The sequence below is a fragment of the Diabrotica virgifera genome, chromosome 7, assembly GCF_917563875.1.
Source record: "Diabrotica virgifera virgifera chromosome 7, PGI_DIABVI_V3a".
Taxonomy (NCBI): Eukaryota; Metazoa; Arthropoda; class Insecta; order Coleoptera; family Chrysomelidae; genus Diabrotica; species Diabrotica virgifera.
The window spans coordinates 72,955,248-72,981,946 of record NC_065449.1 but is presented as its reverse complement, the minus strand read 5'-3'; the positions used below and the strand labels follow the sequence as shown (position 1 = coordinate 72,981,946).

At 33.2% G+C, this 26,699-nt stretch overlaps 1 protein-coding gene across 3 annotated transcripts in view; it reads right to left on the bottom strand.

Annotated features, from left to right (window-relative positions):
• LOC114327661 (CLIP domain-containing serine protease B10-like) overlaps nt 1–26,699 on the bottom strand; it is a 109,593-nt gene that overhangs the window by 54,303 nt on the left and 28,591 nt on the right. For 2 of the 3 annotated variants that reach the window (XM_028276333.2, XM_028276334.2), the window contains exons 2-3: nt 23,349–23,456; nt 13,464–18,189 (exon numbers count right to left, since the gene is read on the bottom strand). The exons of the other annotated variant lie outside the window; for it this stretch is intronic. In XM_028276333.2, coding sequence (XP_028132134.1) covers nt 13,577–18,189; nt 23,349–23,456 — 4,721 coding nt within the window. In that variant the 3' untranslated portion in view covers nt 13,464–13,576. Of the gene's footprint in view, nt 1–13,463; nt 18,190–23,348; nt 23,457–26,699 lie in introns of those variants that run through there. 3 annotated transcript variants of the gene reach the window in all.

Below are 26,699 nucleotides of genomic sequence, written 5' to 3'. Positions count from 1 at the left end.
CATGATTATGATCTAGAAGGTGAAGTGCGTATGTAGAAGTGTCTGTTTTTCTATTGTTCAAAGCCGTTTTGTGTTCTGCTATCCGTTTGTCAAAAGTTCTGCCAGTTTGACCGATGTACGTTTTCGGACAGTCACCACAAGTTAGTTTGTACACACCACCCTGTAGTTGCTTTCTGTTTCGGCTTTTATTGTTCTTAATATATTTGCTTAAGTTGTTGTTAGCTCTGAAAGCTGGTATTATTCCTTTCTTTTTTTTGTATCTGGCTATTTTTGTTGTTATCTTTCCAGTATATGTGAGAGAGCAGAAGGTACTGGGTTCTTTCTGTGGTGGTGGATACACTAATTTCAGGGCTTTCTTATGGAGTTTTTGATTTGAAAAAAAATCGAATAATGACGATTTTCAAGGTTCAAGAACATAAGTAAAAAATGTAATTTTTTTAAATTCTAAAGCTCCTAAATGCAAGCCAAACTCTTCTTCTAATAGCTTGCCATACGATTTTTTGCCTCCTTTTATTGTATAACATTGCTTTTTAATTTTTAATGACGTGCATATGAGAGGACGGGCGATCGGGCTGCATTAACATCTAAAAAACAATGTTTTAAAATGAAACAATCTCAAATTACTTATCGGCTACTGACAAAATATAAGCCTAGAGCTTGAGTTTGGGTACTTTGCAGTTTCAAAAATAAAATTGTTAATTTTTGTGTTCTTGGACCTTGAATATCGTCATTATTCGATTTTTTTCAGTTTTAAATTGCTTACAACTCGGAAACTATTAATTTTGGGGAAAAATTACAAAAGATCTTTTTTGTTCCCAATGATCCAAACAACTTAAAATAGTGTTTACCCGGGCCAAAAAATTTTTATTTGATTTTTATAATTTGTTTAAATTTTTTTTTAATAAATGTAGCAAAATTTCGAACATATGGCATTCAGGTATATGAATATAACATGAAAAATAATCTATATTTTTTAAGGACTTCAACAAAACATATACAGGGTGGTTCATTTGAAATAAGAAAGTTCATTATATTTCCAGAAAAACGGAAAATATGACAACAATTTAATTAGCACTATAATATCGGCCACATCAGAAAACCCCTACCTACCAAAATCTATAAAAATCGTGGAAGCCGTTTTCGAGATAATTGAGTGTTTCCATACATAAAACTCACTCTGTATCGTCGCCTCAAAGCAACAGTAGGATATTATGTATGACATAATCCTACTGTTGCACGAGTGCACCGATCAACCAGTTAAGTGATATTGGACCGATGCGATGTGTAATATGTATATGTTACGGTTAACGTCCGAAATCAGGTTAATCTCAATATTACCCAGTTAATATCGAGATCCACCGGTCTAGTTGGTTAATGTCCGAAGATAAACGATCTTCAGCCTTCAATCGGACATTAACCGGTTAATATCGATATTAACACATGTGTCTTGTTAAAGTCCATATTGTTTTGTTGCGTAATCAAGTGGCATTCGTACAAGAAGTATATTTATTTCAAAGTGAAAATTTAAGTATTCAATATGTCCAATGAATTTAAAGACCGGTTTTACAAGAATCTTGATAAAATTGTTTCCAGAAAAAGGGATGACAACAGTGCTTATTTATCTCGTGAAAAATGTGATTTAATTTGTAATCAAGTGAAAGAAGCAAAACAACAAACAACAAGCTAAGAAAACAGCGTTGTCATATCGACCTTTGGCCAAATACGATGTAGTGAACGAGGGAAATTATTTCAAACTATATTGTTCTTTTGCAAGAAGGTAAGGATAAATTTTTATGTTACGTCAAATAAGAGGAACTATTTGATATTCTTTATGAAGCACATTTAAGTATTGGCCATGGAGGAAGAACAAGAATGTTAAATTTTTTAAATGATAAATAAAAAATATAACACAAGAAGTAGTAACACTTTTTTTTTAATTTTGCATACCCTGTCAGCGAAAACTCAGTTCAAAAAGAAAAGGCTTTGTTGTAAAACCTATGATATTTTCTGAAATGAATAGTCGGTGTCAAGTTGATTTGATCGACATACAATCCGAAGCTGATGGACCATTTCGTTTCATCTTTGTATATCAGGACCACCTTACAAAATTCATGCAATTAAGATCTTTAACTTCAAATAAGGCAGATGAAGTACCTACACATTTGGTAGAAATTTTCTGCATTTTTGGAGCACCTTCAATACTCCAATCTGATAATGGCCGTGAGTTCGTTAACACAATAATGTATTACAAAATCGGGACAGAAAAGGGCACATTACCACAGTTATTTACAATAAATCAGTTCAGTATATGTCCGGCTCCCCTTACTGCTACCGAAAAAGTTTTAGTTGTTGAAAAATCTCTTTGTGAGATTGCAGCGACTTCATGTCTATGTGGTGGTCATGGATACAAAAGATGCTCGTGCAAAACCAAATGTGGTTCAAAGAAGTGCTACTGTAAGGCAGCTAATATTTTATGCAACTTAGTGTCACGGAAGTTTGTCATGTTTAAATAAATAGCAGGTATTTTTTTATACAATTGGCAACGTTGTATTATTTTCTAACACATTATTCAACATTAACCAAGCAGAATAGTTAAACTCGACTCGACATTAACCTGTTAATGTCGATATATCTGAATTTCGTACGACATTAACATTACATTTCGGTTAAAGTCAAGATTAACCGGTTAATGTCGAGATTAACCATTTTCGAAGTTTAACCGTAACATATATACGCATATACGGTGCACTCGTGCAACAGTAGGATATGGGTTTCGGGGATTCTCTACATTTTATAGACAAAGTAGATCAAATCAAGGTTTTTTATAGGTTATATAAATATAATAACTTTTGATCGACTCGACAAACAAATAAAAAACATTACTAATGCGATGGCTCTAGATATGTTTAGGAAAAATAAATGTACTGTGAAGGTATGTTAAGGTACTGTTAAGGTATGGTAATTAAATGAAATGACGTAAATTCGATTATTTGAATTGGAGGCCCGTTTTCTTTATCACTTACTAGTATGTAAAGTATGTTATTTATAAAAAGAAAATATTGGTCAGCTATTCTTATCTTAACGAACCACATTATTAGCCAAATTTTTAACAAGGTTAGTAGATGTTGCAAAATTGTGGTCACGAAAGTAAACCGCGTCAAATGATTAACAGCTACCTACTTATCTAAATACGAACAGTAAAACATTTTTGTTTTCTTCTTTTGTAAATTTTATATTTTTCCCCTCCATTGAGACTTGAGACACACAGCATTTCAAAATCAGGGCTACAATAAAATTATGTTAATTATTAAGGAAAACAGATAAATAGGTGGGAGGCAACCTAAATATGTATTTCTGACAAGTTGGTCGTCATAAGTACGATGCAGCCAAGGTAGAAATGGAGCAAATTAAATGTCACATCTTTCTTATAGTGATCTTTTTCCAAGTTAACTTGCTTCTTTTCTAACTTGGCTGAACCGTACTAATGACGACTAACTACTTAGAAAAATGGATTTATGGTTGCCTTCCAACTTTTTGCCTGTTTCCCTTTGCATCATGTTTACATTCACTTTGCAAGCGCTCGCATAATTGACATCCTTTTTTATGTTTAAAAGATTTTGGTGTTCCCTTCCTCAGGAAGCTGCAGATTAGATTTACGTATCATAATTACAGAATAATTGCCCTTATTACTCATGCAAGCAAAATCCTCCTCATATAATCAATAAACGGCTAAATACCTTTTTTTTTTGGAAGGTGGGAATCTTCTTAAGACCGTCTGGGAAAGTGTCCCAGGTGTGTCGGATTCGGCCCGCCCTATCTATATCACGAGCCGCCTACCGACTAAACCGACCTCCTCTTTCTCCAGCCGGCGGGTCTGGAACCGATCTTAGCGAGCATATCTGACCCGCCGTCGACCTTACTCATAGCTCCCCTCTGGCAATATTAGCTCTTAGCGTGCATTTCACGGATTGGTTGGCCGCCCGGCCGTCCCCCCGCCCACGCCCCGCACCAGACAGGCCGGTAAAGCGACCGTCTAGCTCAACCCGTGCGCTGGTAGGTGGACAAGGGTGCCCCCAACCCAGGATGGAACTAACCACATAATGTCAGTTGGCAGTTACGAGCAACTCCAGTCATTCATACTTTCATCTATGCACGCTTTCTCATTTACCCATTCATCCTTTCTTACATCATTTAACTCCAAATATTCCTTACTTTCATCTATACACACTTACTTGTCCACCCAATCATTCTGACATTTAGATGGGGCAGTCTTTATAGGTCGGATGTAGAAGGTTCTTCCCCACTGACTGTCCCACAATGATATAAAACATGCTATAACATACAAGGAAAGAACTAGAGTAAAAGGAGATGAAAATAACTTGGCTAAATAACTTTAAGCATATTGTCTAACAAAACATTTCAACAGAGGCGGCTCTAGCCCATGTAGCGCCCGTGTGCAGTCGATGCTTTGGCGCCCTTTGGTAGACGCGTAGTCAAAATAAATTGTCGAATAGGTACCTACCTAGTACTAGTACTTAGGGTATTAGGTACGCTTATAATGTAAACAAAAATCCAGATGCAAATAGTGCAATATTAAATGATGTCGGGAGCCAATACGTTTTCACGGTGTCAGAACAACCTGCCAAATCTAATCATACCCAACACATAAAATGTTGAACTCCGTATTTTCAGTATTACTAAAAAAACCAACAACAAATTGTTAATATGGATAATTTTTGAGAAGCTCTGACTCAGCTGAAAGTCGCAATAATTGTGATAGTAATAAAAGAAAATCTTTCTTTTAAATAATTTTAATCAAAATAAAAGCCACTTTACTTTATATTTAAGGATCAGCTCAAGGTTCAGTTAAGTATTGGGTGCGTTCGGACGACCACAGCGGCTGGACAGCGGCTGTGTAAGCGGTATGGTTCAGACGACACCGCTGGAAGTCAGCCGCTGCGAAATTTACTAAACTTTCCCTATCAGCGTTGGATACAACCACTCAGCCGATTTGTGCTGACAGTCAGCCGCTGTGGTCGTCCGAATGCACCCATTCTTACACGCATCTTAAATCATGCTATTCGCACTAAACACGACGCTCACATTCCGTCCTGCTCTTTCGACCGCGGTGATTTTCCAGGAGAATAGTTTGATCGTGACTTCACCTGAGTGGAGCGAAGCGGCAGGGTAGTATGAATTAGTAACGGTCAGTCAAAATCACATAATATGGTACAATTTTAAATATGTAACCTAAGGCCGTCCGCACATGGGGCGACGCTCGAACTACTCGACTCGATTCCAGTCACGTAGGTCTCTCCCCGACAGTAAAGTTCCTTCGTTGTGGCATTGAGCTCCGTACACGACTCGTCCATTGCGATCGGTAGCGCACTAAAAAGTTCGAGTGAGACGCCCGTTTTCAGTCATATAGGTAGTTTATTTTATTTGTTTCCTTCTTCTCCTTGTTGTTTTTTGCGCTGAATGAAATTTTACTTTTATTTAAAGATCGGTGCATGTTATGTTCGTTGATTGTAGTACTACTAACTTTGTGGAAATACAGTGGAACTTGGTTATAGCTTCATTGAAGGGTCCAGTAAAAAAATGACGCTATATTAGAGTGATGTTATAAAAGAGGTAGAAAAAAATGAAATTTTAACCAGGCAAAATTTTATTACAGCATTATTTGCACTGTTTTATTACAGCAGAAAATTTGACTCTTTATGATGGCACTGACAAATAATAAGAAATCATAAACTGCCAAGCTCACATAACTATACACAAAGTGATAATGGGCCTTTCTCACATTCTTGGAAGGAGCAATGTCGCAAAGCTGGAAACGCATTGCACTTTTTTCTTCATAAAATGGAAAAACAACAACCTACTGTAAAATTTTATGACGCTATAGACGACGGTTACTTTATTTTTACCGCTAAAACCGGGTTTTTAATAATGTTATCGAATAGTTTTTGGCCGGACCTATTAAAAATTGACGTTACAACCGAGGTGACTTAACTACCGAGGCCTTAATATCCAAGTTCCACTGTATATTGTTTGTAATATAAAATTCTGAAAACACTAAAATTCTGTTTCTAGGTGTTTAATATAAAATTCGTTGGGGAAGTAGAAAAATGTCCTCAGTATAATGCTCATTGTATTCAAATTATACTAAAAATGTAACAATACCGTACTTTTCATAGATCGAAATAGTCGTTTAATTTAATTCACTAGAAAATTTAAATAGACCTTACCATTTACCGATTCTTCAAAGAAAAAAGGACCTATAACGTAATTGCCTATGATTCCATCCCAAAAATTTAAGGACGACCATCTCGTTTGACTATGTGTCTGAGCACAGTATGGATTGGTTGTGGAATAATAATGAAAACTGTGTTTGTTTATACTACCATTTTTGTGGAATGTTGCCTCGTCTCAAAAAAAAAAGAAGAAACTCAAAAAGATCTCTCTGTATAACTATTTGTTTTTGTGACCATCGACAAAATTGTACTCTTCTTTCGAAATCATCCCCAACAAGTTCCTAATGTAATTGTATATGATATGGGTGCATGTTGTTTTTCTTGAGTATGTTTTGGATAGATCCATAACTTATATCTTGCTCTCTTGTAATATGGTGAATACTTGTATGAGGATTTTCTGCAACAGGCAGTAAAATATTTAATTCATTTTCATCCGTAATAATGATTTTTGTTTTTTTCTTTGCTTCATAACCAGAACCAGTACGATTAAACCTGTCTAATAAGTTGTCAAATGCTCTCTTATTTGGTTGTTGGCGCTATGGACACCGTTCCTTATAAATTCTTATGTCAACTAATGAGATTTTGAAACACTCTCCTAAAATCCATATCATATCTGTCATTTCTTCACGACTAAAATTCATTGTTAGGTAACAATTATAACAATATGGCAGACAATTGTAATCAATAACAAAAATAAAAACGTACAGAAAATTAAAATCTTACATCTGACAGTTCTTGTGTCAATTACTTCAAAGCCACCTTAAACAAGAACTTGCAGCAATTTATAGTTCCCATTTCTTCGCGGAAAATAAATATCATTTTGTTAGTAAATATAAGATTGTCGTTATTGTGTAGAATTTACCATAAACTTGGAGAAAAAATGAAATGCACTATAATTTTAATCATCATTAACAAACTCATTGGAGGTTTCTAATATTAAGGGTAAATAATTTACTGTAATCAACGTATCTATGAGTTATCAACAATAAAACTAAAATATCTCGAAAACTAATAACTTTAGGTATAGGGCATATTTAAAATATATGCAAGTATAATGAAAGAACGTTTCGATGGTGATATAAAATACAGGGTGTTCCATTTAAAAATATGAAGAAAATCTTTTATTTGAATATTGACTTACCCTGTATACAATTTGTGTAGTGATAAAAAAATTGTACTTTGTTGCAAAACTACTTTAATATTGACAGTCAACAGCGGTAAAAAAATAATTTTATATTACACTGTTAGAATCATACAGGGCGATCAAATCAGTATGATTTTTTGATAAAAGTGCTCATAACTTTGAAACACTCAGTATAACCCTAGACAAGTGTTATATCTTTAGAATCAGAAAAATGTAGAGAAATCAGATTTTGAATAAAATACAGGGTGTTCCATTTAAAAAAACAACTTTGGTTTGGCACCGTGTTATGGAGGACCCTGTATATTTCTAAGTAATTTTAAAATGTGTACACTGAAGCTGTCTATAACTTTTATTAACAACTTTTTTTCATATATTTTATAATAACAGATATATTGGACTTTGTCACAGAAGTTGATCACCCTGTATTCTATTCTATTCTATTCTATTCTCGACACACACAAGAGAACGAAGCATAAGTGCAATTGATTCATATCTTAAAAACAATTTAAAAAAATATTTAAAGAACTCTATTGCATTCAGCTTCGCCCTTGATCAATCGACAAAAAATATTATGTACAGATGTTCTGCAGTTATTGGCAGTGTTCATACGTTTTGTTTCTGACTTCGTTGTTAAAGAAGAATTAGTAGATCTAGTGGCCCTTCAAGAGTCAACCCGTAGTGTTGATATTAAAAATGCATTAGATTCCATAATGAAACGTTTTATGTGCTTCTAAAGAAACTTGCAAGCATTGCAACTGATGGATCTCTGGCAATGCTGGGTGAAAAAGTCGGTCTTGTTGGGCTTTTAAGAGATGATTTTTAAATTCCACAATTAATACCGATTCACTGAATCATCATCATCATTCTCTTTGCCTTATCCCTATGAGGAGTCGGCTTCCCTAATTGCATTTCTCCACACAATTTTATCCTGGGTCATATCAATATTAATCCCCTTTACCAACATGTCCTGCCTAATCGTCTCCCCCACGTCTTCTTTGGTCTTCCTCTCCTGCTCCTTCCAGGAATCTGCACTTCAGCTACTTTTCGTATTGGATGATTAACGTCTCGACGTTGAACATGACCAAACCATTTCAACCTATGCTCTCTCATTTTGACATCAATTGGTGCCACACCTAGACTTCCCCTAATATACTCATTTTTAATTTTATCCTTTCTTGTCACTCCACTTATCCATCTAAGCATTCTCATCTCCGCCACATGCATTCGTTGTTCCTCTTTATTTTACACTGCCCAACATTCAGTTCCGTACATCATAGCCGGTCTTATGGATGTTTTATAGAATTTTCCTTTCAGCTTCATTGGAACTTTTCTTTCACACAACACACCACCCGTTTCCTTCCACTTCATCCATCCAGCCCTAATTCTACTGCATGCATCTCCATCTATTTCTCCATTACTCTGTAATACCGGTCCCAGGTACTTAAAACTATTGCTTTATACAATCAGTTCACCATCCAAAGATACCATTTTATTTGTAGTAACTCCATCTTTAAATGAACATTCCAAATACTCTGTCTTTGTCCTACTAAGTTTTAAACCATTTTCCTCCAGAGCTCGTGTACACTGTTCCAGTTTTTGTTCTAAGTCTCTTTCACTATTTCCTACTAACACGACATCATCAGCATACATTAAGCACCATGGAATGTCAGTGGCGACGCTTGACTTTTTCTAAAGTGTTACCAAAACCAGATGCAAAAAATCTTTAATTTTTACCTTTAAACATTTTAAAAAATGAACATCTGGCTAAATGTATTAGGTCTGGATCCCGCGTATGAAAAAAAGTTGATTAAGAGCAAGCTGAAAACTTGTTAATAGATTAAAGGTGTCTAGTCGAACAAATTTTGATACATGGGAACACTGGAACAGGGGAAGTTTTAATTGTGGAACAGGTTAAAAATTTGAAACGGGCAGACCACGAAAACGGCACATGTATTTTGTCCGACAAAACAGATTTAAACTCTCCGAACAGAGGTTAAACTGTCATGCAAAAATCAGACTGCTCTTTATCACCAAATGGGCGTTTTAATGAGTGGAACATGTAGAATATGTCAAACGACAGGAATTATGACAGGTGATAAATAGCAGTCTGATTTTTGCATGAGAGTTTAATCTCCGTTCGGAGAGTTAAGTCTGTTCTGTCGGACCAAATAAATGTGCCGTTTTCGTGGTCTGACCGTTCCAAATTTTTAACCTGTTCCACAATTAAAGCTGCCCCTGTTACAGTGTTCCCATATATCAATGTTTATCCGACTAGATACCATTAAGCTATTAACAAATTTCATCTCACAATAAAACACTGAAAAACGTTTGTTTTTCTATACTTCCACAAAATTTATTACAACTATGTTATTACTACAGCTGTTTCGGCAAAGTGCCTAGTAGTAACATAGTTGTAATAAATTTTGTGGAAGTATAGAAAAACAAACGTTTTTCAGTGTTTTAGTGTGAGATAAAATGAACTTCCATCAAGTAACGGTCGAATCCATCAATTAACAAATTTTCAGCTTGCTATTAATCAACTTTTTTTCCATAAGCGGGATCCAGACTTATATACAGCTTCAATAATATCATTTTATATATCACTTGAAACTATCGAAAAAACAGTTAATGTTCCTAGATGTTATCAAAATGTTCGATCTTTTTTGTCAATTAAAGTTAACATTTCCCTGTAATAGCCTCGATTGTCAGAATCGTCACCCTCAAAATGACCACGAAACGCTAATTCTTGTTTGACCAAAAAACATACGGTATCTATTATAACTGTGCTAAGGATATACCTATCTATTTTTTTAACAATCTCATTATGTTTAGCAATATTTGCTTTAAAAGCTTGGTTAAGAGAACTCTCGATTCTTGTTTTGCCAAACTGAATCAAATTAAGTATGTAACGGAGAAATTTCATGTCTCCTCTTTAAAACTCTAAAACTATTTGAATCGTGAACCTGGTCCACCCATTTTTCTGTAGAAACCAGAAGACATGGCCAACAATACAGTCTATTTTTCTTGCAACCACATAACCAAGAATTTTCACTGTACCAACTAAATTTAAAATTCTACTTTTTGTGATTCCTTTTTTAAATTGTTTAAAATACGTCTTTCATTTTCAATAATCTCATTTTTTTCTTCAAAATTATACAAGGAGAAATACTTTTCAAGTAGTTGATTGATTACGCAGGGACACTCATCCATGGTTAACTGCACACACACTTTTTATAGGTACTGTAACCAAATTTAAATCTGGTAACAGGGCTACTGATATACACAGCTCGCTTACGCCGCGCGCCGTCGCTCCTTCAAAATTTTCAGGCACTAGCCGGTCCCGAGCAGCAGCGAGGATATAGCCATTGCATTGTAACCACAAATGAGACTGGTAACAGAGTATAACAAAGTGCAACTGAGTCAAATAAACTCGCCAATATTTTCGTGTGTCTACAAGTAGTTGGCTATTTACTGAATTAGGTAGGTACTATTAACACAGAATATAATAATATATTTCTATTGGCAAAAATATTGGTAAAATGGAATTATTCATCGTCATAAAATATTAATTTGCAAGATTTTTAACTGTTACCAATTGTAACAGTGGTTACATTGACGCTTCGCCAGTGTGGAATGTTACCCTGTAGTTTCGCTGTTATCTGGTCCAAAACTAATGAGAATAAATACGAACTAAGCACCAAGCCTTGGTGCAGTCCTACTTTCACATGAAATTTATCAGTCTCTCCCACACCTGTCTTAACACTAGTCGTTACTCCCTCATACATATCCCTCACAATCTTCACATATGCACCAGGGACTCCTTTCTTATTGAGTTCCCACCACAGAATCTCTCGAGGAACTGTATCATATGCTTTCTCAAGATCAATGAATACCATATGAGCGTTTGTTTCTTTACTCCTGTATTTTTCCATCAACTGCCTTATAATGAAAATTGCGTTTCCATCAACTGCCTTATAATGAAAATTGCATCAAGTTGTTGATCTGCCCTGCATAAAGCCACACTGATTCTCAGATATGTCGTTCTCTTCACGTATGTGTCTATCAATTACTCTTTCACATATTTTTAAGGTGTGGCTAAGCAGTTTTATAGCCCTGTAGTTTGTACACTGCTGTATATATCCCTTGTTTTTGTAGACAGGTACTAGTATACTGCTTCTCCATTCGTCTGGCATTTGTCCAACTTCCATAATTCTATTAAATAAACCTGCTAGCCACCTTGTTTCTGTCTCTCCCAATGCTTTCCATACTTCCCCAGGAATATCATTTGGTCCTACCGCTTTTCCTTTCTTTATTTTTTGAAGCGCTTGAGCCACTTCCTCGTTTGTAATTTTGGCGACTATTGCTGCTACTGTCTCCGTTTGCTCCACAGGCTGTCTGTCAAATTCTTCATTTAATAAGCTGTCAAAGTACAAAATACCGATTCACTGAATAATTCACCGAAAACACCTTGATACAAAAAATTTAAGATATCATTAATACCATTGGGAAGTTTTTCATCCTTCCATTGATTCCTCAAGGAAATTTTTGAATTGATTTTTGCATTGGTCCGATGCATTGGTGAATGTAATTTATAATGTGTAATACTGTGTTCATAATATTAGGATATAATCCTATTGTCGATTTTTGCATTAGTGCGAATGTAATTTATAATGTGTAACACTGTGTTCATAACATTAGGATATTATCCTAATGTTATCCATCACCATATACTAATTCCATTACATCGCCAACTTTTCTCAGTCAAGATATCCACCATTCATCCATTCCTCTTTACATATTCATCTTCATTTACACTTCGATTCCAAAACACATTTTCGATAAGTTATACCTATGACTTATTACACTCATTTAAACCTCATTCACAGTCTAATTTTCTGTAACAGACCAACTCACCAATATCAACTTACGTCCCTTCTTTCATCACTACTTCTTTTTCCTTTCTTACACACTAATAACCTTATATCCTTCCTGTCCCATCATTGCAAGTTTTTAATCTCCAGATACTTTGATGTCGGGTCTCTGGATTTCTCGGTCTCCTCATTACTACTTTTCTTATTTACATTCACATCTAGTAATACATATTTTTTCAGCCAAAGTAAATATATATATCATCTTTTACTTATTTTGTTGGATCCTTATATTAATAAATTACACCAAATATTAAGCTCATAACATTAGCTTAACTAATATCTTAAAAAAGTATAACTGTATTTACAAGTTATAATTTTCAATACTATGTAATGATAATTGCCTACCCTAAAGAAAGTATTAATTCATTTGTGTTTGATTCTATAATTTTTAACTTTTATGCATCATTATTGTTCAGGGTAGATTAATTTTAAACCCAACAAATTTTTTCACTACTATTATTATTTTAAATATTAACATAAAATTTAAATTCTTTTGGCTGAAGTAACTACACAAATTATTACACTCTGTTAAGGTACGGTGTCAATCTAGTGCTGACATACTTCAGAGGGCCATTTGGGTCAGTTGTCACCTAAACTCTGCCATGTACTTCCTACCATGTAGGTTCTACCTACAATTTCCCAACCAATATGGTTGATGTCATGTGGTGCCAGGGGTTTATCTGGAAATATTTTTAACATCCTATAAAATCGGATAATATAATGTAACCCCAATTGTTTAATATCAATTAAAGGGTTTTTACCCGTTCATTTTGGTGGCTTAAAGCATGTAAACCTGTAAGTATAACAAGTATCTATTCACTTTTTTACCTTTGTCAAAATTTAACCTCACGTTTATTTTACTTATAGAGTTATACTTATTTTAGATGATAACACTGATGATGGAATATTGATTCCGAAAACGTTTTATTGTGATACAGCCATTTTTAGGTATTTTAAATATACTTTTACAAGATAAGGTTTTTATTTTTTTATTTCTTTTCGTTGGTTAGATAAGAGTGTTGTTCCACATCACGCTATTGAGTGCCTCCGTGGCTTGTTTTCCCCGAGCCTAAATTAAAACTAATTAATTATTATTAAAAGAAGGAATAACAAGGTTAACAAAAATGAGTAATAATGCAGATTTTAAACTTTATTATAATATTGATTAGCATACAAGTTTAAAAATATTTTCATCTTAAACTTTAATTTATTTTTCATTTTGATCCTCACAGCTTTGTTTTTACATTTTTCTATCCTCTATAGCATACACCTGTATTTAATTGGTTCGATCCGAGTCGTGCTGGAGTGGCTTTAAATACAAAAGGAGTTCCAGAATTGCTTTGGATAAAAGCATTTTGATAGCAGTTGGCAAATATTTGGGAGAAGACATTAACTGAAAAATTTAGATATTGTCCGCCAATAATACCATAAGGTAATAGTACTGCGATGTCTACTTGAAAACCATTTTGTGTTGTTATAGTGTTCGTTTGAATATTAACTTCGGAGAACCCAGTTGCTGGTGGATAAATCACGAACACACGACCATTATTACAGTTACACTTTCCACTGCTGTCAACCTGTTGTAAAATGAAATTTGACCACGTTTGGGCTCCTGGATAACTGGCTGTTGAACAAAGACAAATTCCCGGTTTCATAATAGCATTGTCCGTCTGAACTTCAGGCCTAGAATATGGGCAAGAACAACAACCGTATTCGATATTAAAATATGGATCTGTAATTGGATAAAAATTATAGTATATCCAAGATTTTACTAAATTCGACATTTTCGTAGGACAAACACAGAAATAGGAAACGCCAGGATACTGTATTGGAGCCGGTATTGGAAAACCAGGATTATTTTCGTTTGGTGGTTTCTCATTATTATTGATATATGGACAAAAGCAGAAAGTAGACCCCGATTGCTCATGTTTTTTCTTTGATTTTATGTCGATAAGGAAACAGGACCATTCAATTTGTCCTGTTAGCGAAAAATAGGGAGCCATACAGATACATTTATTTTTTCCGATAGGTTTTGGTGGATAATGTTTTTCATCCTCAGGTTCGGGAGGATCTTGAACAGGTGGTTGACAAAAACAATATCCAGATTTTCCATTTTTTCCATATGGGTTAGAAGATGGGTTGGATATTTCATATAACCAATTTATCTCATTATTATTATTTAATTGTACAGATAAGCAAAGACAGTAGTTAGGCCCAATTTGTTCACCCGGTGGTTTTTGTGGTTTTTTTGATGGTCTCGTTGGAGGTTTTGTTGGTTTAGTTGGTTTTGTCCGCTTAGTTGTTGGTCTTTTCGTTTGAGTAGGCCATGTTTGCGGTTTTGTCTCTATAGACCACGGCGGTGGTGGCTGGGTAGGCCGAGTTGTTGTTGGCCAAGTCCATTTTGGTGTTGGCCAAGTCCATGTTGGTGTTGTCAAATTCCAAGTCCACTTTGGTAATGTCGGCCATGTTATTGTTGGGAAGGTATACCGTGTTGGTAGTGTGAACCCTCCTGGTGGTGGTGTAAAAGTGTTCTCTCCAGGTATTGGTACGACAGTTATATTTATATACTGATCAGGAAACTTTGGTAGTAGATATCCAGTAACCTCATTATTGGCTACTGAACAAGAGCAGCCACCATTAATATTGTTTCTCTTGAACTCAATGTAAAACTTATTTTTGAATCTACCATAAAAATCTACTAATGGGCAGAGACATATATCGTAAGGTATTTTAATTGTCTCTTCATTAGGCGGTTCTTGCACAGGACATGAACAGAAGTTGTTGTTGGGTTCCGTACTTGTAATAGGAAATAGAATATAATAAAGACCTATGGTTTCATGCAGTGCACTGGATGGGCAAAGACAGATTCCAGGGTAGAATATTTTGTCCATATCGTAGATTGGAGGATATACTATTACTCCAGTAATTGAACCTTGAGCATTAATTTCAAATGTCGGACTGTGTGGACATAAGCAAAATGTTGATTCAGTAGTGGTGAAAACGATGTTAGAGTCTTGATTTAAAATTTGATAATTCCAAATATTTTGATTATCTCGCTCAAAACACAAACAGAATCCAGGTCTAATGTATTCGGGTGGAGTAGATATGATTATGTTTTGTGATATTTGGTAAGATGGACAGAAACAAAATTCTTGTCCGTTATAATTCTCGATTAGGAATTTACTTTGTTTACTAAAGAACCAGTTTTCAATCTTAGCGTTTATTATATCTGTAATAGAAAACAAGCAAATACACGTTCCAGGTTCTATCAGGTGTTTTTCTTGAGAGGGTATCCAATGTGGTATGACCTTAGTAATATCACCTTCGTTATTTTTGGGAAATGGTAATATAGTAATAGTATGGCTGGTGTCAGGTATCATGGAACAGGGACAATTTGCTGCTTGTTCATTGTTTATTAAATAAAAAATGGCTTTTCTGTTATTATCTGTGCATAAGCAAATATAACTTTGGCGTTTAGGTTTTATTGGAGCTACGGGAACTTCTATTTTAGGACAGAAGCACCTGTTGTCACCAATTGTTTGATCAAAAAGTATTGGCCATAGGGAGTAGTGAATTCCTTGATTGTTTGCGACTATAGGACACAAGCACACTCCAGGCTGACGAACATATCTTTGGTCGGTAGTTATGATTATTTGCGTTTCATACAGTGTTATACCAGAAATCATTTGCTCTGAAAAAATATATGGGTTACAAGCAGGTGGGCACATACAAAAATCAAAGCCTTTATTATTTCCAGCTGCGTGAACAAGAACGTATAGCCAGATATTTAAACTCTTTTCTTTTTTAAAACATAAACAGGTACCAGGATTAATAACTTCATTAATGTTTATTGGTACTGGTATAGTACCAGATGCGTCTCCAGGAGGACAAAAACAAAATCCTTTTTTATTTTCAATATTGGGCGAAAGTACATGTTTTAAATTAATGAACCATTTTACTGAGTTGAATGATAGAACAGGAGACAAACAAACGCAAATTCCTGGTTCTAGATGATTAAGTTGTTTCTGATCTGTTTCTTCTTCAACCTCTATCGGTTTTAGGTCATTTTCATTAGGAATTATTGGATAATACTGCCCATCTACGCAATATTCGCTTAGTTCAACATTTTCTATCAGTTGCAAAAGGGGCCACACTTCATTTATATTTATGCTTGGTGTATTTTCTGTGCATAAAATAATGTGAGATGGACGAATATTAGGGGGTACGAATATGTCTGCATTAGAATATGGACAAGAACAAACTGTATCTCCATGAAGGGGTCGCAAAAAGTAGTTAAAAATTTTAGCATTATGAGGAAATTTAGAATTTGGATTTGGGCAAAGGCAATAGCCGGTCTGCTCTACGTTATAACCAGAAACAATAATTTGATATGGTGGATATATTATAAATCCTGGATATGGATATAAATCTTGCTGAATAGCGACTTCTCCTCCTGTATTCAGACAAAATCCTAATTTTGCTTCTTTGGGTAATTTTCCAGTATCACGATTTAAGAGGAAATAATACCACACTGGTGGTGAACCCCTTTTTTCTTTGCAATATAAACATATATTAAATTCAGAGCTTATAATTCCTGATTGTGTTTCGATCTGAACCACCTGTTCGTCTATGTCTCCATCTAAATTTGGAGTTGTATTCCCTTGATAAGGGCAGAAGCAAAAACCTGGTTGTTGATTATTAAGATATTGGGCTAAGGAATGTGATAATAAAAAGTACGCCCAACTTTGCTGACCTGCTGGTATAGTACCTAATATGGGAGATAAACAAATACATTGACCAGGAGGTATCATATTGATTGAAAATCCTTTGTTTTCTATTATCTGACTGATAGTTATCGTTATCAAGTAAACACTGCTTTTAATGGAAATTGGAAAATTAAATTTGATATATGGTTGACTGAAAATATCTGGATATTTGTTACTAATCGATATATTAAACCTATTAGCTATTCCATTAATTAGATAATAGTAATAATTGCCGTTTATCCAGGAAAAATAAGTGTATGATTCTTTGGGCCAAGCAAAATACGGATATTTTTCACACATCTGTATGACATTTCCGTAGTTATTGTATACCCAATCAATGTAGGTAGTTAAACTACTTTGCATAGAATCAAACCAACTAGCATTATAAAATTTGCCTGGTTCATACTGCCAATAAGGGTATTGGTTGGGCCAAGAAATAGATGGAAAGCTGTTATTGAAGGTTATTTGTATGTCATTCCAGAAAGAAGAAGTATTAAAAGTAATAAGGTCATTGAGTGTCCAAAAGCTAGCATTTACTAAAGGATAATAGATATTATTTCCCGGAAACGGGACAGTAAAGTTGTAACCACCAATTATAGTAGGTTGTGAAATCGTATAGTTATAGTATTGCCCAGGATAAATGTATTGCTCCCCGGGATAAATTATTTGTCCATTAATTGATCCACCATTAATAATTGGTCCAAATGATCCCCCATTAATAATTTGGCCGATTGCTCCACCGTTTAAAATTTGTCCGTTCAGTGATCCACCGTCAAAAATTTGTCCGCCGTTAATAATTTGCCCGCCATCAAAAATTTGCCCGCCATCAAAAATTTGCCCGCCGTTAATAATTTGTCCGCCGTTAATAATTTGTCCGCCGTCAATAATTTGTCCACCGTTAATAATTATGGTGTTAGCACCACCCCCTATCATTGAGTTGCATGAGTCGCATTCTAAGCTTTCGAAAGAAATCAGATTTTGTCGTTTTCGTATAGGAGTATCGGTAGTATCATCGGCTGGGTCTTCTGATCCTTTCTTTAGATGTCGATCCGAAGAGGATTCTTCTTTCGCAGGAGTTTTTGACTTTGGCCGCCATGCTGTTATTTAATAAAATAATTATAATTAGCTATCTATGTTTTTTTATTAAAGATACAATCCCCAATTTTAGTTACTTAGAAACACAATAAAATTAATAAAGGAAAAATGTGCAGAGAAAAGAGAAAAGTGGAAATATTAAGTGAAGATAATACAGGGTGTTTCATTGGGAAATTACCATACCAAAACTGTAGAAATAGGACATTTTGGCGGTCTCAAAAATACCATACTTAATGGGTTTTACTTCATTAATAACAATGATACTGGGTGTTTTATCTATTTTGCCATTCTCTTATTTGGTTCATAACTTTTTGACCACACTGTATATTTATTTTATATTAGGCACGCAAATATTCTTTAAGATGTACAATCAATTGATTTATTTACAATTGTAAAAAATTCAGGTCCCTGTTATAAAGTATTGGAAAAATATTCCGACCCAAAAGAACACCCTGTACATTAATTTTTTTTAAATGGATTTTGCATTTAAAAAGAGCATGAAAAACTAAATTTGGTGGTATACTTTGAATTATCGGGAAAATGATTTTTCTGGTAAAATTTTGAATTTGAATTCTGAAATTATGTGAATTGCTCTAAGCTCTAAGTAAAAAAAAATTGAAGTACCACTTACAACTTGTTAACCACAGTGTATATTCTTGGTGTCCAATTAATTAATTTATTTACAATTATAAAAAATCCAGGTCCGGATTAAAAAATATTGTAAAAATATTCCGACCCAAAAAAACATCCTGTACATTAAAATATTTTAAAATGGATTTTGCACTTGAGAAGACGATGAAAAACTAAATTTAGTGGTATACTTTGAATCTTTGGCAAAATGATTTTTTTAGTAAAATTTTGCATCTGAATTCTGTGATTAGGGAATATGCGAGAGCTCTAAGTAGAAAAAAATTAAAATGCAACTTAATTTTAATTAACACCATTATTTAATCTAAATTGAAAAAATGCTAACATTTCAGTGTTTTTTTTATTATTTGTAACTTCGACACCGTAAGGTACAAGAGGACGGCTTAAGTAAGTTGTAACAAATAGTATATAGCGAATATTCATCTTTAAATAATGAATAAATAATAAAGAGTCAATAAAAAATACATTACTTTAATCAACAAAATATCTAAAAATTAAAACAAATCAGCGAAAATTTGCATGGTAATAACTATTCAAAACGAAAGTACTTATACAAAATTACCATAATCAAAAATAATTGTTATCTAATTAAATAATGGTATTAATTAAAATTAAATCATATTTTAATTTTTTTTTACTTCGAGCTTAGCAATTCATAAAAAATATAATTTCAGAATTCAAACCTAAAATTTTACCAGAAAAATCATTTTGCCGAAAATTCAAAGCACTCCACTAAATTTAGTTTTTCATCCTCCTTGCAAATTCAAAATCCATTTTAAAAAATTGAATGTACAGGGTGTTTTTTTGGGTCGGAATAATTTCCAATATTTTTTAATCCGGTCCTGGATTTTTTATAATTATAAATAAATTAATTGATTGGACGCTTTAAATAATATTCGCGTGTTAAATATAAAATAAATATACAGTGTCGTTAACAAGTTATAAGTCGTATTTAAATTTTTTGTACTTCAAGCTCTCGCAATTTACTTCAGAATTCAAATTCAAAATTTTACCAGAAAGATCATTTTTCCGAAAATTTAAAGTATACCACTAAATTTAGTTTTTTATCCTCTTTTCAAATGCAAAATCCATTTAAAAAAGTGTAATGTACAGGGTGTTGTTTTTGGGTTGGAATATTTTTCCAATATTTTTTAAATGCGGATCTGGACTTTTTACAATTGTAAATAAATCAGTTGATTGTACACCTTAAAAAATATTTGCGTGCCAAATATAAAATCAACATACAGTGTGGTAAAAAAGTTATGAACCAAATAAGAAAATGGCAAAATAGATAAAACACCCAGTATCTTTGTTTTTAATGAAGTAAGACCCATTAAGTATGATATTTTTGAGGCTGCCTAAGTGTCTTTTTTCTATAATTAACGTATGTTACTTTCCCAATGAAACACCCTGTATCAACATTTAATTATCTAAATGTAGGTTTTACTTTTAATAAAATTAAAAATAATATCTATAATAAAGTGAGATGCAACTATTAAAATCTCCCTCGCATTCTTTGCTCTGGCAATTCGTTGGTTTGTAAATTTTAGAAGCCACGAAGGTGTTGCCAGAAGATTGATCCCGATAGTTTTATTTTTGATATTATTTTTAATTTTAATAAATGTAAAACTTACATTTGTTTTTAGCAGATGTCGCTACGACATCCCCACCATCAGAATTGTTTCGTTGTAGATCGAGGCTGGCCGCCCGAAGTTTGATTGTTCAGAGAGAATCAAATATGCGCTCTCTGAGGAAATCCTAAGAGCCACTTTTTAGTGGCACATGAGTCAACAGTGGCGTATCAAGCTTTCCACTTATGGACGGAATAAATAAATTGAAAAGTACCCCCCTAACTCCCAAAATTCAATTTTCTTCACCTTTTTAAAGTTATATGTGACTAAATAATAAGTTATAGCGTAATTTTAACCCTCCACTCCCTACCCCCTTTCCCCCCAATAAAAAACTTCATTTTTCGTTTTTTTTTAGGGGGGATGAAATCAACTTTAAAATTTTAAGACATTCATATTATGCATAGTTGAGGCTTTTACAAAACATATATATTTTTATAGATCCGTAGGTTGAGTGTACATAACCTCAAAAAAATAAAAAAAAAACATTTAATCTTTTTTTTTGGAGGTTGCTAGGGGCTTAATCTTTTCTCTATTTTGTATACTTTATCAAACACTAGGTTTTTAATTTTTTTCAGATTTTTCTGTTTCCAAAATCCAAAAAAAATGTTTTTTAGGGGATTTTGGGGATTTTCTTTAGTTTATAGGCTTCAAAATAAATCAAGTCAATGTTTTTTATAGGTTATATGTGAATTAAAGTAACTGAGTCCTTTAGAATAACTAAAAATGGTAGAAACACATTCAACCCCCCAAAAACCCCATAAAAAACAGTTTTTTTGGAATTTTGAAGGTGGCGAACCATACAGAAAAATCTCAAAAAAAATTAAAAACATAGCTTTTCATAAAATACATAATATAGAAAAAAATTAGACCTCCAGTGACCTTGAAAAAAAATTATACGCATTTCAAAAAAAAAATATTTTTGATGTTATGTATACTTAACCTACGGATCTATAAAAATAGATATGTTTTGTAAAAGCCTCAACTATGCCTATGAATTTTTTGACTTTTTAAAATTGATTGCATCACACCCAAAAAAAAACGAAAAGTTAAGTTTTTGATGGTGGGGAAAGGAAGAAGGGGTGGTGGGTTTAAATTACACTGAGTCTTATTGTTTAATCACATCGAACTTAAAAAAATAAAAAAAAATAATTGTGGGAGTGAGGGAGGTTACTTTTTAATTTATTTATCCCGTCCATAATATGTGGAAAGTTTGATGGGCCACTGTCGACGCATATGCCACTAAAAAGTGACGGCACAGTGTTCATAATAAAATGTGTTTTATTTTAGGTTCTACTGTTTAAGTTATAGGGTCTTATCGTGCCTAAAATGATTAGCAAGTTTCATCTATAGCGGCTCTTAGTCTAGAAGGAAACCGGTCAGAGTGCTTTTAGCGCTCTCTGAACTAACCAAAATTAAGACGCTCTTGTTTTTGTTTTACAACGAAATAATTATTTATCTGAAGTAAAGAAACACAGACGTACTCACTCATTTAATTTACTTCGACGACCGGTTTCGATTTCTACAATATACAGTATACAATATACAATCAGACATTGTTCTAACTCTGGCTTTCTTTAATTGTAGCATTTAATCACTTGTAACGCTGACCTGAAGATGGTCTGTATATTGAACAGATCGAAACCGGTCGTCGAAGTAAATTAAATGATTGTGAGTACGTCTGTATTTTTTTACTTCATTTAAAATGAACTCACATATGGAACCCATTCAACATTTTAATTATTTATCTACTTAAATGAAAAGTATGTACAGTGATTATGTAAAGGTTGAAGTAATTTTTTCGCGAATGGGCGATTTTGGAAATAAATCCCGAAACACGACGGTTTTTATTTTTAAATTATCTTTTTTTTTGGCATATATATCATACTAGTTACGTCACCTGGGCGTGATGATAAAAGCGATGATTTTTTTTTAATGAGAATAGGGGTCGTCTGCTAGCTAATAAGAAAGGTTATTCAATTATCTTTATTAATATAAACATTAGTATAGTAAGTTATTCATACAGGCTGGTCAAAAAAATAATTTTTAATTAAATTAATTGACACAAAAAGAAGAATATATGCAAGTTTTTCAATTCGTAACACATTTTACTGCTGCCAAAAAACCGGAACAAATGTTTATATAATATAGAAAAAAAATCAAATAAAAAAATAAATATTCAACCTGCCATCCACCTTCCCCTTGGCAGTTTCAACATTTAATTTAAGCAAAAAGCAATGCTTATTAATTTGTCACATATTTTTTTTGCTGATGGTAGTAAAATGTATTGTGAATTAGACAAATTACATCAATTCTTCTTTTTGTGTCAATCAACTTAATTAAATTTATTTTGATACAGTGCTTAAATAATTATCTTAAAGTTGATATTAATGAATAGAGAATTGAATTACCTTTCAACAAACGACCCTAGTCTCATTTTAAGAAAATCATCAATTACGTAATCACACCCAGATGGATGACGTCACTAGTAGAATATATGCCTTAAACTCATAATTTAAAAATAAAAGACGACCTGTTTTGGGTATTTACAAAATCGCCCATTCACGATAAAATGAATTTACTCCAACCTTCACGTGCTCACACTATACGAATTGTTGTAAATTATTGATTGTCGCTGATGACCAAGTATTTAATATATTTTTAACACCAAAGGATAATATTATATAACAGAAGAATAAGAAAAAAGAGTATAACTAAAAACAATGAAGTAGGGAAGGAGCACAGAATAGAAAATTAAAAACAAAATAGCATGAGAAATTTCAAATGCATGTGCTTGTGATAAAAACTATGTTTAAAAGTGCAATACATTGATTTTTAAATGTGCAAAAACATAAACTCTATAAAGGTACATTTTCAATATTTACTTGTAGATTGTTTATTTTCTTTACTTCTTCTAACTCTATTTAGACTGCTTTGTTCACAGTTGCCTTCTAACCCACATTCTGTCTCGGTTGCACAAGTCGTTGTTAAACCTAAAAGGGTTCATACATTTGAAAAACGCGGTGTGCAAGTACTTGGAGGGGATACGAGAAATGATCGTGCGCGAATAGCGGAGAAATCTTTAACTATCTTAAATAATTCATATTGTCAATTGAAATTGTCAAATTGACGTATATTTCATACCTACTGTTATTGATGAAGAAAAATAATATGTTGCTCACAATATTGATTTGATATGCCATTATTATATAAAAGTATATTTAATTAATTGTATTTTGCTTGCACTACTGCATTTTAATAACTAATTTAATTTACTACATACAATTGTTTACCTTTTAATAACATAACCTAAATCTTACATTTTCTTCTTATAATTTTTTTAGGCTACGGTCTTGACAATTATTCAGCAACCAGGAACAATATGATTGGCCAATATAATTAAAAGTGCTAAAAATGTTGCTGAGCTATGAAACCAAGTGTCGCTTTTCCGAACTTGCACGATCCCAATATAGCTTTTCATCGATTGTCTTTTGTTTCCAGCTTCTGTCATGTGTCACATAATATTAATATATCTACGTCATACGTCTTTTGTTTGTGTCAAGGTATATACCAATAACGTATGGCGTAGATATATTAATATTATGTGACACATGACAGAAGCTCGAAACAAATGATTGTGAATAAAAATCCCTATACTCCAGACTACTTAGGTTGAGATTATCTAATCTTATAAAAGCCTAGAACGACAAGTCGTGCAGTTTGTCCGTAACGATTTGCGATGTTAAGCCACAATGACTCTCGGATAAATTTATTATTTATTTTTATTATTTATATTTTAAACTAATTAAGAATTTAATATTTAGTTTGATTTTAACGTTCTGGAAGTAAACAACGTATGCTTTGTTGATACATTAGCAGGTGACGTTATAAGCAATAGTATATTGTACAACAAGTGAGAAAAAAGTCATATTTCTCACGAGCGCAGAAGTTTGTTGGGTCCGCAAATCAAGCGAGGGAGAAATATGTCATTGTCTCATGTGTTGTACACTGCAATTTTTCTATGGATGCGGTTTTATCAAAAGTTCTAACTTTAAAATTAAATATTTTTATTTGCTTTTAGGTATACTATATGCATAAATCGAAATAAAATACATAATGTATATTATACATGTAGGTATTTAATATTTTTAAAATCTATATACGTTATTTATTTAAAATTATAATTAACAGTTATTTTTAAACAGTTTTGAAAGGTAACTCCTGGTAAGTTTTCTTCAACACATTTTGTTTGACAAGATTAATAATTGGACGGCCTTAGTGCAAAAGGTAACAAGTCATTTTTCGGATTTTTTTATCATGTGATATTCATTGTTTTACCAATGTCTAGCTCCGTGCAAAAAGAAACAAGTCCACTACCACTAAAAGGCTACATTTTTTACGTGTAGAATGTAACAAGTTAAATATGAAAAATTTAATTTGTGCAAAAGGAAATAAGTGGACTTTTTACATTCAGGGCAGAATTTGAATTTATCACTGCCTGGTTGACTTGTTTACAATCAGTAAAAGTACATAAAATCATTTTATAATAAATTTAGTATTTTTGTGCCTTAAAGTTGCTGAAAAAAAGAAATAGTGCCTGAGTAAGGCTGTGTCAATGGTAACAAGTAAGGAAAATATTGTGCTTTTTGTAACAAGTCGAAAAATTTAATCAAATAAAAGTCCAACTATAAAATTTTTTAAAGTTCAATAAAAACCATTATTTTGTATAGTTTTTTAAAAAAATTTAAAAATTTATTCGAAAGAAACCCAGAACCGTTTTCTTTCCTTTCCTCAATACCAGTAAATTTGACTTGTTACCTTTTGCACTGAGGCCGTCCAATTGTGTTTGTATAATTGATGGATTCGACCGTTACTTGATGGAAGTTCATTTTATCTAACAATAAAACACTGAAAACGTTTGTTTTCTATACTTCCACAAAATTTATTACAACTATGTGACTACAGCTGTTTCGGCAGGGTGCCTTTCTCAAGTGATTTAGATTACTATGGGTTCGCCTTTTTAAATTCTTTAACTGAAGAGGTTGAGGAGTGGGGAGCTCTTTGTCTCGAGTTGTTCATTCAGAATTATATCTGTATTTTTCAATTCATTAATTTCCATATATTTTAATAAAGATAGCTTAAGGCCTTTATTTTGAATATGCAGAATTTGACTTTTCATTAAAAGAATGATTATGATCGAAGGTGAAGTGCGTATGTAGAAGTGTCTGTTTTTCTATTGTTGAAAGCCCTTTTGTATTCTACTATCCGTTTGTCAAAGCTTCTGCCAATTTGACCGATGTACATCGTAAGATCATACATTAATTCACTTCATAGTAATATTGAGTTTACAATAGAAACAGAACATAATAAGTCCATAAACATAGATATAACAATTACCAGACTACACAACAAACATGAGTTCTCCGTACATCATAAACCTACCCGTACTGACACAACTATACACAATTCATCATCCCATCCTACACAACACAAATAAGCAGCCTACCGTAGCGTGACATATAGACTGGCAGTAATTCCCATGTCAAAAAATAACTTCCAGATAGAACTACACATCACTAAACAAATAGCAGTAAACAATGGCTATAACCAACAAACAATTAACAAAATTTTAAACCAACAACTCCATAAGAAAGCCCTGAAATTAGTCTATCCACCACCACAGAAAGAACCCAGTACCTTCTGCTCTATCACATATAACCGGCAAGATAACAACAAAAATAGCCAAATACATAACAAAAGGAATAACACTAGCTTCCAGAACTAACAACAACTTAAGCAAATATATTAAGAACAATAAGAGCCGAAAGAGAAAACAACTACAGAGTGGTGTTTACAAAATAACTTGTGGTGACTCTCCGAAAACTTACATGCATCGGTCAAACCGGCAGAACCTTTGACAAACGGATGGCAGAACACAAAAGGACTTTCAACAATAGAGAAACAGACACTTCTACATACGCACTTCACCTTCTAGATCATAATCATTCTTTTAATGAACAGTTTAAAATTCTGCATATTCAGAATAAAGGCCTTAAGGTTTCTTTATTAGAGTCTATGGAGAGTAATAAATTAAAAAATACAGATATAATTCTGAATTACCAACTCGAGACAAACAGCTCCCCACTCCTCAACCTCTTCAGTTAAAGACTTTAAAAAGGCAAACCCATAGTAACTTAAATCACTTGAGAAAGGCACCCTGCCGAAACAGCTGTAGT